The 14,870-nt window shown below is 46.7% G+C and overlaps 1 protein-coding gene across 4 annotated transcripts in view; it reads right to left on the bottom strand.

Moving 5' to 3' along the window:
• Positions 1-14,012, bottom strand: part of SEPTIN11 (septin 11) — a 72,081-nt gene extending 58,069 nt beyond the window's left edge. For all 4 annotated transcript variants that reach the window (XM_045019984.1, XM_045019983.1, XM_045019981.1 and 1 more), the window contains exon 1: positions 13,913-14,012. In XM_045019984.1, coding sequence (XP_044875919.1) covers positions 13,913-13,945 — 33 coding nt within the window. In that variant the 5' untranslated portion in view covers positions 13,946-14,012. The remainder of the gene's footprint in view (positions 1-13,912) is intronic.
• Positions 14,013-14,870: the final 858 nt, after the last annotated feature.

Genomic DNA, 14,870 nt, shown 5'->3' with positions numbered 1-14,870 from the left:
GAGGCACACACAGGGGGCCTAAAAGTATTACCAAAAATTCCCACTGTCACATGATTTCTAGCTCTGTTACTCTGAGTAACATTGGACAAGTCAATGGGCCCTTCTGAGGCACATCTGAAAACCCCACTAGCTACCTATCTGCATCTTTAACTGCCTCAGCGCCTTTGTAAATCTGGCCCTGAACCTGTCTGTATTTCAGGCCTGCTCTATACCCAACACTGCACAGTTGAAAGAACGGTGTGATGTTGACCAGGTGCAATTTTGTGTGTGGACACTCCTACCTTGGTATAAACCTGGTTTATATCAGCTCAGCTTGCACCTGTACTTCTGGGCATGTAGACAAGCCCGCAGCCTTCTCATCGCCATTTCACAGATAACACGACTGACCTAACCTCAGCAGTTGCGAGATGAAGTGATTCAATGCCTGTGGGGCACTCAGAGCTGGTGATTTTCTTGACAGTGAACAACGTGGGGTCAGGAAGACCGAAGTCTTTCCCAGCAAGCTCCTCAGACCTTTGCTTCCCACATCTTACGGCATGCAAAGGCTGCAAGGTTCTGAACACGCCTCCTTTCACTGCCACCCTCAAGCTGCAGAGCATTCTTTCCACAGCACTTCACTGCTCTGATCCCAGGCGCAGGGGTGTGACATTTGCAGATACTGCCATCTTTCCCCTTTAACCATTTCCCTGTAGTGCTCCCCACGCTCACACAATAGTTTGCTGGGATTTGTGAACCACCAGCACTCATCTGCAGGCTCTACAGAAGGGCATTCTTTTAAATTCATGAATTATTCCACACACCGTCTGCTGCAACAGCCACATCCATTAGCTGTCAGCGGAGCCCTGCAGAAAGGTTACACGAGAGCCAGCAACCAGCCCGGCAGCTGCACTGTAGAACTTGCCACCAAGTTCTGTTTTGAATGCCCAACCCAATCCCTTTTTAAGTAAAGTAAAATCTCTATACTGAATTAGCTCCCTTTTCCAAGGCTTGTTGTGAGGTAGCAGGCTGTACCACTGCTCTTAGTAAGGAAACATTAAAATAAACTCAGCCATTTTTAATGCAACATTTTTCATGATTTATCCCCAAGAGAAAAAAAGAATTTTCAAGCTATTTTTCAGATGCTTCCAAACACGTATTCCAGCTACAACAACATGCAGAAGGAAAAGTCTAGATCAGCTATTCAGAGTCTCTTCCTGGATACTTCAGCTAAACACATACCTGCCAGCATTTGAAGTCTTATGATCTTATTTATGAGACAAAAATAGGGCCAAACCTCTTCACTTTGTGAAATATCCTGTAAAAGGAGGAGAGATTTTTGGAAGGACGAAATGGAAAAGACGGCAGTCTACTGCTAAACAAGAACAAAAACCAGGGGACTTGATCCTCCATTGCTTTGTGCATCTGCAGTCGCCTACCCCTGTGCAAAGCAAGTTTAGTATATTACACCCACATTGCACTGGAGTAAAGGCATGGAATCACAGAAATATAGGGTTGGAAGGGACCTGGAGAAGTCATCTGTCCATCTCCCCATGCTGAGGCAGGACCAAGTATACCCAGACCAGCATCGGGAGCTGTTTGTCGCTCTAACCTGGTCTTTTAAACCTCCAGTGACGAGGCTTTCACGGCCTCATTAGGTGCAAGGGAAGCTGAGAATCTCTGAGACTGTTACACAATGACAGCTTCATGTAGGTATAATATGCGGTGAGCTATACATCACATGACCTATGTTACCAGGATACGCTTGTAATCTCAAACAACGCCGTTTCACTAGAGATGCTGGATGCAGACAGCCCAAGCCAGGTTGCAGTCCTGCAAACTGCATCCACACGGACAGAGTCAGACCCTTGTGCCTGGGCAGAGTCCCACGAACTTCAGTGTGGCTCCAGCTAGGTGTCAAGATATTCCCAGCTGACTCCATTCGCACAACCTGGGCCTCATTCTGTAAAAATGAGATACTAAAGTAGGTAACCAACACAGCCGGTACCCCATTCATTTTCTAGCTTGGCCATCGACAAAGCTAGCAGATAATTGTGAAGCGGGTAATGGCCAAGCAAAAAATCAAACAAAAAAGGCTGTATCACAGAGACTACATCAGACAAGACAAGACGCACAAAGTTAGTAGGGACAGACACTATCCCATTATGTTTCACCTCCTCATAACGGTGTGGATTAAAAGACCCGATAAAGATGCACCATAAATCCACAGCCTTATGAGCCATATCGGTCCTAGAAGACAAACCCAGGCAGAGGAAAGTTCAACTTGCTCCACAGACGGGAAGAGTAGCTCAGCAGAGGTGATGCAAATGAACTCCCTGCATCCCATGCTCACAGGCTCACTAGTTCTCTGTCCCCATAACTAGGGCACTATTCCAATGGGTGGCCCAAGCTTTACCTTTGGATTGACTTATTAAAGACAGATATAGATGTTACTAAAGTAAATTATCTGTTAAACGTTTCTTACTATTTGGAAACAGGTACACTTGCAAATAAAGTACCCCCACCTGAATCAGCGAAGTCAAGGGCAGGTAAACTCAGCTGCAGATTCTTCTCCAGCTGGCTGAATTTTGTCAGCTGACTGAAGAGCCTGGCTACACATCAGGAAGTCGATGTAGGTTTCTGTGGTCCTTTCCAAGAAGGACGCTCCAAAGGTTACCATATATGGCAATGGGCAGGGTGAGTCCCAGATGGTCCTCTTAGGAATGGAGGTGCCATGGACCACCACAGATGGCATTCCAGAGTCAGGAAAGAGGCCTGGGCATTCTCCCCTCAAGACAGGGGACCATGTTCGCTAGCAGCTGTGGAGACTCATCTCAGCTACATCATGCCCAGAGCACCAGCCTCGATTGTAACATTTCCTGGTTTTGAGCCCAATCTACTCCCAGGCCTACTCCCTAGTGCGACTGATTCCGTTGATTCCCATGGGAAACAAGTGCCATTTTTAAATGGAGGGGCGGGAGGAGTATTTCGTTCTCATTTCAGAATTCTGTTTCTTAAAAACACTATACAAACCCCAGTTATGAAAGGGTCTCAAACATTTATGCAAGAGATGGCAGCAACCCCAGCCATTGGTTACACACAGGCAGGTACTGTGAGATAGTTTTAAATTTATGCGATTTACTACTTATACGCTGGACCATAACCGCTTGGGTCTAGTGTCTAAAGTTACTTTGGACACTTATTGTGCATTTAGAAGGGCCCGCAAGTTGCTAATTAAGGGCCTGAGTCTGCTCCCCTTCCCCACATCCAGCCATGCTTTTTATTCTGCAGGTAAGTCCCACTGAAATCAAGAGGACAGCTTGTAGTAGCCACATCCTAAAGTCTCATTTCCCTACTCATGACACTCATCATTTATTGTCGTTTAGTTGCTTGGCATTTGTTATAATCATCACATCAAAGTGCTCGATGGTGCCACTTCGGCAGAGCCCGGCAGGCACACTGACTCAGAGGGATCGAGTGCTGCTGGATCGCCTGGCATGCAGATGGAGTGAGCTCCACACACCCTCTCCCAGGGCCAGCCCGCTCCGCTACCCAATGCAGTGCCACAGCTACTCCCCATTCCCTTTGGAGCACCATTACACCCTCAGGGCTGCAGTGACAGATGCCCAGATCTTCCCACCTCTGTGTGGTTCAAACCCCCATTATTACTGCAGCGAGGAGGCGGCCCAGCCTTGGAGCAGGACCCCATAGCGCATGGGGCTGTACAAAATACAGAACAAAAGAGAGCCTTTGCTCTAAAATGAGCTTACAAGCCACATAACAGTGACCACTAAGAGTCTGGTAAGTTATTTCAGCACAAGTGAGGACTGGAAAGAAACATGTAACAGCGACAGTCGTTTAGTTTGGGTAGAAACCCACACCCCTGCGCTAGGATCCTCCATGCTGTATTTCAGCCAGGAACCAACCACTAAGAGTCACTCCTTTAAATATTTACACGGCTTTAAAACTGGCCAGTGTTTCTATTGTAACATATTACATAAAATTTAATATAAGGCTCCCTGGATTTATACTTCAAAATTTATGGCTTATTTTGTTGGAAGAAAACATCTGTTTGTCGGGATTTTTTTTTTTAAAGTTTGAGTTAAATATATAAAAATAAGAGAAAAAGGACTCACACCACATGGAAAAACTGCACTCCTGAGCCTCCAGTCCCAGGAAGGAAAAATCTTTGCGGGGCAATGGTCCCCTGTTCGATACCAAATGGTACCTACCCATTGTACTAAATAATTGACATTCGCTATATAAAACTCTGCATTGGGTTTGATTGGCTCAAACTAAAAAAAAACCTACTGTTTTGTTTGAAATGTTTTTCAAACTAAATGGTTGAAATGTTTGGCCAAATCCTGCCGCCAGTTACACTAGTGGAGTTACTTTGGATTTTCACAGAGCAGGTTTATTTATGCTATTCACTGAAATCACTGATTCCAGTATCAAGTCACTAGAATAAGGCTGATGAAATATTTAAGTGGCAAAACTCCCACTAAGTTCAACAGGAACTGGCTCAGGTTCTAAAGAATTTATTATAGCACTTTGCATCCATAGATCTCAAAACATTTCACAAAGGAGGTCAACTGTCTCCATTTTACAGATCGGGAAAATATGGCACAAAGAGGTAACGGGACTTTGCCCAAGGTCACCCAGTGGCAGAGCTGGGACTAGAACCTAGGCCTTCTGAATCCCAGGTCAGTGCACTGTCCATTATGCCCCACTGCCTCTGATTACATAGGGAAGAGTAAATACGTACTGCCTAACACATAGTACTATTACTAGCTACTCCTACTTCAAACAGGAAGGAATAAATTGCTTCATGGGGGGAGGGAGGAAAGCGAGACAAGATCAAGAATAAGACAAACTCTAGATTTGTGAAGTCTGCTTAACCAACATTCCTTGTCTCTATGACAATCAGTGCGTGTCTGGGACGGTATGGCACGTCTCTGAGAAACAGCCTGGTTTCATCTTTCAGCTCAGCTTCCTTGTAAATTCAAAGCATCAGGAGGGCTTTATTACTGCTTTGTCACAGTGGTGGCTCAGAGCCAAAGTTCAGACCCACACCTGAACTTTCCCCAACGTTAAGCCATTTCCAGATCCATGTTTCCCCTCCAGGGGATGTGAGTAACTCTTGTTAAAGTCATTGGCTGTTACTCATGTTCACCAGCAACACAATGACAGCCCCACAGTTTCATTCCAGCCTGTTACAGAGACTGGGCTCAGAGCTTGTGGGTGTTTGAAACTGAGGGTGTATTTACTCATCTTAAACTTTTAAATGAGCAACTCAACAGACGTTCACGAACCTGGAAAGCACATTCTACCCGATGCAGGCAGCGGACATGCTTGCAGTTCTAACTTCTTTCAGCCCGACATTCTCCACCCATCAAAATACCCAGCTCATCCTTGTCCCTGAGCCTGGCACATAGTTCAGGAGAGAGGGATGGAGCTTCATAAGAGCTTTGTGTCCCCTTATCTTGGGCCAGCTAGGGACCATTTCAGCAAACTTAAAGCTCAGCACTGCTGCCTATGGCCCTTAGGGGCCACTACAACAGCCAAGCCTCCATGCACCACTATATCCTCAGCGTTGGCCATTCCAACTCCATACTGGACATACAGATCCGCTGGTTCATGTCCCCTTTATGCCAGCGGAGCTCTTTACACCATTGCTTTGGGACTCCTTGTGAGAGTCAGTACTTGAACAGGAGTATACACAGCAGAATCAGGCCCTACGAGGGTGGCACTCAAAAGTGCTGGGCACCCCCAACTCTTATTGACTTCAACAGGATGGGTGGGTGCTCAGCACCTTTGAAAATTGTGCCAGAGGTTTGCAGACACCGAATACTCATGCTCCTGGTGTCTGACTAATCCAGGGTTGCAAAAACAGGTTAAAAAGGGAATTGTAAATTAGGTCAAATGCTACTGGGAAGTGCGAATTATTTTATATACAGCAGATTGCACTAGAATGCCAGTTAATTCTCAGCTTACAGTTGTCAGATGGTTGCTGAAATTCCTGCTTTGCTTCAGCTGCCATATTAAAGTGCCACATACTCAACATTGATGAGACAGATGAAAGAGTGAGACTACGTTTGCTCTTTCTGTGATAAAAGACACTTTGTGGCAGACATGAAATTCCTTTAAATATTCAAAGCATTACGGATTTCTCAGATTAGATACAGTCTTACCTACAGTATATTGGAAACATACTTGGGGAAAAAAATCCATTTTCAGTACTAAACTGAAATCTAATGCCTTGAGAAAACTAAAACCATGGGCTAAAGCTATCCCCCACCCTCCCCTACTTGCTAAAGCCCTTAACTTCATTATTTTCTTTGGACACAAGCAGGAAAACGTTCAAAACTAAAATGGTTGGCCTGGATTTTGAAGTGACTAGTGATTTCATGTACTCAATTTAAGACACCTTAAAGTACCTGCCCAGGGAGAAGACCTAGAGGCCTCTAATCTAGCACAGTGATGCAATGGCCGGAAGCTGAGCTCAGCAAAATTCAATCTGGAAATAAGAAGTACTGGTGGGTGGGGAAGAGGGGTGTTCTGGTTTTTAAACAGTATGTGTAATTAACCAATGGAACAGATCACCAAGGGATGTGGTAAAGTCTCCAAATCAGATCAGAGGTCTTTCTAAGATAGATAGATAGATGTTACTTACACGCACATCCTGCCCCTTCTACTCCAGGTTAGTGGGCTTAATGCAGAGATCACTGGATGAAATATGGCCAGTGTTACCATAATAATTCTCTAATTTGGCCAGTTGTGCATCTCAACCATACATCTACAGGGGCCCAATTTTCTGAAGGTGGGTGCTCAGCACTTTCTGAATAAAATATGTCTCAGCTTGGGAACCAAAAAACTCTGAGACAAATGAATAAAAACTAACCACTTTCTAAAATCTTGACCCAAATTACTAATAAAGTTTTTTTTTAAATGTGTGTGTTATAGATCAAATACTATTGAGCTAAAGAAAAAAAATCAAGACAAGCGACTCTCAAAGATATGAAGCAGCAAACAAGAGAAAAGACAGTTCCAGTTTTGTGGTGCCTCAGTAGCTACCAGGTGACAATCTGTTTCCTGTACAAGTCTGAAATATCTTGGGTAATCGTTATGACAGTAGGTACCAAAAGGTGATGTGAATTCAATGATAGCCAGATACTGCTGCTTTTCCAGGTTGCAAGTCTCTCACTTGCCAAACCAGGCTGTTGCTTGCCAAATAGTATACTGGAAAAAAGCCATAATTGTAACTATGGCATTCTCCATTCACCTGTGTGGGGTCTGCCCCCTCCTCCCCCAAATTGTAATTCTTACAGCCTGATACTGACACTCAAATTCCAAGGGGTGGGTGTTCAGATCAGTTGAGGAAGAGGATTTGAAATGTAAAGACTAGGTTGTGGGAGGAAGCAGTGTGTACAACCATCTAACAACGTAATAAGAGAATTTCAGTTCACTCTCCAGTGCAGCTTACGCGCTGCAATTTATCACAGAGGCGGGGGGGGGGGGAGGAGATGGAAAGCTGCTTTGTAATTATCAAAGCAGTCTTCATAAGGCTGATCCCTGCCTCATCTTTATACTGTTTAAAAATATAAATGGATGATGCCATGGGTAGAGATCTTGGAAATTTGACTGGATTATGTTCAATTGTTTAAGTCAAGTTTTTGATATTCTCAGCCCAGACACTGAATCTCTTCTTCTACTGCAAAAAGTAACTGGGGCCTGATCCTGTTCTCATTGAACTCAATGGCAAAACTCCCATGGACTTCAATAGAGCTGGATTAGCCACTTTATGGGAAAAAAATATCAGAGTGGAACTGGTCAACCATTTCTGAAGACTCCCCTCGGGATTCAATACATGGATTCAGTGGAAGAATTAAAAAAAGGGAATAGTCTTACAATATGAAAGCTATTACCGCCCCTCAGGAGTGCAAGGGACCAAATACAAACAGATTTACAAAAGGATTTTGCTGCTGTTCAGGAATCGGTTTTGAATAACCAATTTCCAAAGAAGAGGATGTCTGGGTAAAAAAAAACAGATTTCTAAAATGAGCTCTTTGCAAATAACTGTTGAGGAGGGCACGTGGCTGGAACTGGTCAAGAAAATATTTATGATTTTGGAGCAAATGGACTGTTTCTTTAAAAAAAACATTTTATTAGTAGATTTTAAATGGTAAATAGACAAACTAAAACAAGGAAGCAGAAACAGAAAGACGGTGAATTCACATGTACAAATACTCATACAGACTTAAGGAAATAAGCAATCAGTTGAGAAAATCCCTGGAGTGCCCCTTGACACGATGTTATCAGTGATTACAGGAGATGAAAGCAAAAAAGAGAAGGCCCAGTCCTGCAAACAGATCAACGTGCACTAGTCCTAACTCCCACTGACTCTAACAGAGCTAGGACACAGTTTGCAGAATAGGACTCTCTTCTAAACAGAACGTGTTCCGATCTTTGGATAAGAAATCCCCAGGACATTAGCTCAGTACATTCTCTTGCAGCTCTCTATCAGTGAAATGGTGATAATAGTCTCTTGGCTACTTGTCTGCTGTTCCAACAGTTGGTAGAATTCACTTTGGCGCAGCTGAGACAATTTCAATGGAAGACCAAAGAGAGGCTGTGGGGGGTACACAGAGACAAAAATGTACAGGAAGAACTTGGTGATACTTGTAAAAACCTGCAGGGAAGTGATCCCCCTTTCTGTGGATTTTTTTTTTACACACACAGCACTCCGCAGTGGTCAGTCAGACCTTGTCTATCCTAGAGTTCAAATGATGTTAACCCAAAGTGCATGTAAAATTCGCTCTAGAACGATGAGAACCCTGGGCCACCCCTGCCTTGTGCTATGGTGTGCTGAGGAGTGCAACGTGGCCTAGGAGAGCCTCCAGACATTCAATGGAGCAGAGAAGAAATAGCATCTCAGTGGCATGTCTCCTCTGGCCCAACAGGCCTCTTTGCACAAGAACCATAAGGTCAGGGCCCGGAGGATGGGTATAGGATGACTGGGGCAGATGGCAGAGCAGGGGCAGCAGTCGCTCTCCACATCATGCTTTCCTATGCACCATTTGGGTTTCTGCTACTAGCCTCTAGGCCTTCACCCTCCAGGCGCGGGGAATAATGAGGTGCAAGCAAGGGAGGGAAGCCAATGTCCCAGCAATCTCCTTGGAAGAGAGTGCTCTGAAGAGTCATTCAGCTACCTACTCTGAGGAAGACACACCCGTGTCTGTTTCAAATCCCAGTGCACATTGGGCCACCAGCCATGTGATTGCACAGTCTATAAAACACTGTTGTAACTAGTGATCTGGGAATCTTTTTGCTCTCACTTCATTTATTGTGAGAACAACCCTCCCTGCAGCATGCTCGTCTGTGTGTCTCCCCTATCCAATCAGGAGGGTGCTTCATTGGTATTAATGGTGAACGCTAATAGCACAGACATATTTGGAATGGATCATCATTGTGCACTTCCTGGAGAGGGACCCATCTATGCTGGGCCCTGAAATCGCTTTAGCACCTTGCTGGGAAGAACCACTACGCTAACGGTTCAGAACCTAGCGCAGATCCAACCAGAGAAGACAACGGATGTTGCAAAGGTAGACAAGTCTGCTGAGGGTCAGAGGAAAGGGTAAGCCTGTCTCGTCCCAGCACCTCCTCCCCCCAACAGGATTTGTGCCACTATTTAAAAAAAAAAACAACAAAACAAATAAAAGCCTTGTGCCCATCCTGTATCTGCAATTGTTAGAGATGAAAAGATTCCAAGGACGAAGAAGCAACGAAGACTCACAATTGCTTTCAGTGCAGGCAATGAGCCAGAAAAGCAGAGCTTGGGGGCGGGGACATTTCAAAATGCCTCCTCTCTAAGCAAAGATTTGTTTCTGAGACTGAAGCTGCTTAATGAGCGTTGGCATTTCAATGGTCCTCCTTAGACTTTAAAGCCAACTGCTCTGTGGCAAGGGACATCTTCCAAGAGTTTCCCATAGTTACTTCACCAAGCAACTATCGCTAGGGAAGATGACCTGCTGGGTGCCGACATCACTTGCAGTTCAACCCCATAGTTACTTCACCGAGCAACTATCGCTAGGGAAGATGACCTGCTGGGTGCCGACATCACTTGCAGTTCAACCTGAGATAGCACTGGCAACAATGGGGGTGGGGGAGACACACACTGTTCACACCGGGGTTCTCACCATTGCTAACACCAGGGCCCATCTGGAAGAGTGGGAGCAACAAGGTGAAAGGTTTGAATGAATTTCCCTAGTGGAGACAGGGCATTTGAGGTGAATGTAGGAGACTGGAAAGCAGAGTTCATACTTCTGCTTTGTGATTTGGCTGGAGACATTTAGGGCTTGTCTACACTTCCATTTTATAGCGCTCTACCTTGCTGGCTCAGGGGAGTGAAAAGTCACCCCCCTGATCGCAGCAAGTCAGAGTGCTTTAAAGCACTAGTGTAGACAGGCTCCTGGCGCTAATCCCCTCATGAAGGTGGATTACCAGGAGCGCTGAGAGAGCTCTCTCCCAGCTTTTCCCCACGACCACACTCAGACTTCAAAGCGTTCCCGTGACAGCGCTTTGAAGTTTCCAGTGTAGCCATGCCCTTACCTGGAAGTGATAACACCACAAGAATACAAAGAAACTTCCCAAAAGAATCACTGCACTAGAAAAATGTAAACAAAAAGGAGATTGCAAGCAGGGAGAAGACTGATCTAGGCAGGGCTTTGGAGTGGAGCTGCAGGTTTTTAGCTGGAGTGGAGCCGGAGCATAGCCCCAAAGCCCTGGATCTGGGGGTTAGGTGCTACTCCCTGGGGCTCGGCAGACCTGGGTTCAATTCCCTGTTCTGCCAGACCTGCTGTGTGATGTTGGACACACCCCCCCACATGCCCCTATACAAAGGTCTGGGAGCTAACCACATTTGCTTCTGGACCCATCTCCCTACTCCCAAGTGTCCAAGCCATCTGCAACACCTTCCACAAACTACTCTTCCAGTTGTCCAAACAACTAAGACACCATACAGGTATGAGCACCCTTCCGCTAATACACATGGGAGGCCTAGCTTTCCAAAGGTGGTGTGCACCCACAATTCTGACTGATGTCAATGGGTGCCATTGTTAAGCAGATGCAAAGTCCCACTGGAGTCCCTGACCTTAATCTTGCAAAAACATATGCCTGCGCTTAACTTTACACACTGTAATTAGTATCACCGAAGGCAATGAGATTGCTTGCAGTGCATAAACTGCATTAGCGTTTGCTGGATCAGGGCCTTAAAATCTTTCATCTTTTCCAAACTTGTAGCCAGCCTACTAGACTATAATTAAATATAGTTTCTTTGTAGTGGTTGGTTAGATACTATTTGTTCTAGAAAAAAGAACAGGAGTACTTGTGGCACCTTAAAGACTAACAAATTTATTTTAGCATGAGCTTTTGTGAGCTGCAGCTCACGAAAGCTCATGCTAAAATAAATTTGTTAGTCTTTAAGGTGCCACAAGTACTCCTGTTCTTTTTGCGGATACAGACTAACACGGCTGCTACTCTGAAACCTATTTGTTCTAGTTATTTTTTTATGCATGTTTTAAAATTAACATCGGCATGGGCATGAGCCATCTCAGCCATAAAATGTTTTGACTCAAGAATGCTATCTTGGCTCACTAAATCAGATTGAGTTGTTCTTAATTTCATTCTTTCAGTTTTCATTTCCCCCCCCAAAAAATACTTAAAAAAAAAATCAAACACCACAAATTAGCCAAATTCACAGCTTGAAAGGCAAACATTTAACAAGGGGAATTTCACATGCTCCTCCTGTATAATGTGTTAACAATTAACCATTTCTCCAGCGTTCCCTCCCACCAACCCAATACTCAAACACCTGTAAAGGTATGGGAGAGAGGATTAGCTAAAAGGGGTTGCACATACCCAATGGTCCACAATGACTGAGACTGCAGCTCTCTGGAGATGCTCTCAGGCCCAACCAGGAAAGCAGACCTCAGATCCAGTTCAGCAGCGGAGCCCAGAAACTGGGATGCTGGAGGACTGGCAAAGCCTAGCAGTACAGCTGGTTAACAGGCTGTGTGCTATACAGCAGGTTACATAACTGGACACTGCCTTAGGCTTTGCACCTAGGCAACCTTAACTCTAAACCAAAGCTTTTCCCCGCTCTTCTCCCCTTGAGTAGGAGTTTACTCTGCAAGCAGTCCCACTGAAATCAACCGAGGGTTCCACAACACACAGACTTGAATCCAGTTTAACTGGTGCAAATTTCCATTGGGACACTATTATTTTGTTTTAAGAAATGCTTGTTTTGGTTTAGCTGACCCCTGTTCCTAATGGACTTAAATTAAACCAACACACGAATGCCCCCCTGCAACTTTTTGCATCAGTTTAACTACATCAGTTCTATACATCACCTTACATTGACATGGTGCAAGTCTGCGTGTAGACAAGCTCTGAGCCTACTTAATGAGATGGCCCTGGAAGAATCTGATCTTTAGGCCCCCACTCAGCAACACACTTCAGCCTATGCTTAGGTCCCACTGGTTTCAATGGGATTTAAGCCTGTGCTGAAGTACAATCCTAAATTTAAGTACCTGCTTAATGCCTTGCTGAACTGGGATCTTAGAGAGGCATTTCACAGCCAGCTCTGGCTCTCTAGTAGCTAGTATAAATTATAGTTGTTCTGTTATTAAACTTCAACTTTTGTTTTATTTTCTTTAGCAGTGTAACTTCCCCTTCTACAGCAACACTACTAAGGAACCTTATACATGTACTCCGCTGCATGGAATATACAGTTTATTAGCCAGTTAGATCCATAATTAAGTAATAAATGCTAACAGAAACAGTGTGATCCAGGTCACATCTTGAACACAGACACCATTTTCACATTATGAAAGTAGCCACATTTAAAATCTTCAGCTCCATGTGCAACATCTGTTTTACTGGTACAGCACAGGAAAAAGTCAATCAAGTTTCTTTCCCTTCCCCCTCCCGACAATGTATGAAAGCGCCGTCATCTGGTCACCATTTCATTTCTCCCACATTTCTGTGAGTTAGACATAATAAAAGCATTTTCGTAAGATCACTTCTAATGCTTTTATACTTCGCAACATGTATGAAAAACTTTGTGGGAAGCAGAGAGCAAAACAAACGGGTATATATCAAAACTCGCAAAAACTGCAAGTTTGTCCTAAGAAATAATTTTAATTTATGGTTTCTAAACTCAGGGATTATCCATCAGCAAAGTGTCGAAACAAACAAAAACACCTAAAAGAAAATCTGAAATCCTGGGCGTTTTTCCCTCCCTAATTAATCCTAGACACAATCTACAGTTGCACTTAAACCCAGCAGCTGTATGTTTTCTGACTGTGGGAAATTGCTTGGGAGAAGCTATAGCTGCCAAATGACCACACTGAGTCACCATTACCATTTATTCTTTAGGGACTAGCTGGGGAGGAAGCAAAGGGCGCATTTCATGCTGTGTTAACCCAGATTTCACATTCATTACACTTCTCTCTCACAACCCCTCTGTTTTCCAGTGCAAGTCTCCCTTTCTCAGGTCACACAACACCGAACGCTTTATCCAGAGAATAAACTATTTGCCCAACTCTTGTGTGAAGCAGGAGGAAGCCTAAGGCGTCTCCACTCGGTGCTCAAGTTACCGCCACTGCTGCTAGGACAGAGGATGTTTGAAAACCTCCCCAACGCAGGAGCTAAGTCTGTGCCCTGGGCGGGGGAAGCATCATCCGCACCCCTATTTCCCTGTTACGGTTCACAGTCTCCTAGGGCCGGGAGCCTTAGGTACTGAGCAGGCCCCCGCGGTGCTCGGGGCTGTACAAATACAGACCAGTGGCGGGCAAGGAGGGCTCCAGGCGAAGCCGGGGTCGGATCGCGCCCCGCGGGTTGACACCACCGAGGACCCCCCCGCGCAGCCCGCACTCACCGCGGGTCTCCCCACCGCCACGGCCACGGCCATCCCGGCGCTGCGCCGCCCCTGCGCGCCCGGCTCCGGCTCCGGCTGCTGCAGGTCCCGCGCGCGCTCTGCGCCCCGCGCGCCGGAGCCGCAACATGGCCACCCGGCTGGGCGGGCCCACGCGCGGCGCGGGGGGGCCGGGGGCGGGGCGGGAGCCGGGCCGCGGGGAGCCCCTCCCCCCCCGCCAGTCCCCGCGCGGGCAGCGAGCCCGGGACCCCGGGCCGCCCCCGGGCCCCTCCCGCGGCCCCCCCCGGGCAGAGCGAGCCCCGGGCGCGGGGCGGGGCGGGACGCGCCCTCCCCTGCGCGCCGGCAAGTGCCCGAGTCCGCCCGGCCCGCGGCGGGAGCCGTGTGTGCAGGGGGCGCGGCGAGCCCAGCGGCGAGCCTGGGGGGCGGGGTCCCAGGCCCCCGGGCCCCGCCGGAGAGCTCCTGCACCGGGACTTGCTGGCAGAGCTCGTCGCGGGGAGCGGGGGGATTAAACCCCGGCAAGGCTGCCCAGCTCCCTCCTCCCCCCCGCGGGCAGCTGCGTGGGTCTGGTTCACACTGTCACCCAGCGGTGCCCAGGCCTGGAAGCGCTGACCGGACTGGCAACAGCGTCTGCTGCACCTGGAAGCTGTGTCCCTCCGGCGTGGCGCCAGACCAACATGCGCCTGGGAAGGGACCTGGCCATTATGTGCCACACGAATTGCCCCTGTAAGTTCCTTGGGGCAGGGACCCTTGTCTCTCTGTGGGTATGGACAGACCCAGCCCTCACACTGTGCTTTGTAAACAATCCTTCATAATCCGAGGGAATACAGCGACAACGAGTCCTGGGGCACCTTATAGACTAACAGACAAAGTGGGTATTCACCCAGGAAAGCTTATGCTCCAATACATAGATCACAGATCATAGAATATCAGGGTTGGAAGGGACCTCAGAAGGTCATCTAGT

This window comes from Mauremys mutica, chromosome 5 (assembly GCF_020497125.1).
Source record: "Mauremys mutica isolate MM-2020 ecotype Southern chromosome 5, ASM2049712v1, whole genome shotgun sequence".
Classification (NCBI taxonomy): domain Eukaryota; kingdom Metazoa; phylum Chordata; order Testudines; family Geoemydidae; genus Mauremys; species Mauremys mutica.
This window is presented reverse-complemented; position numbering and strand designations above follow the sequence as displayed.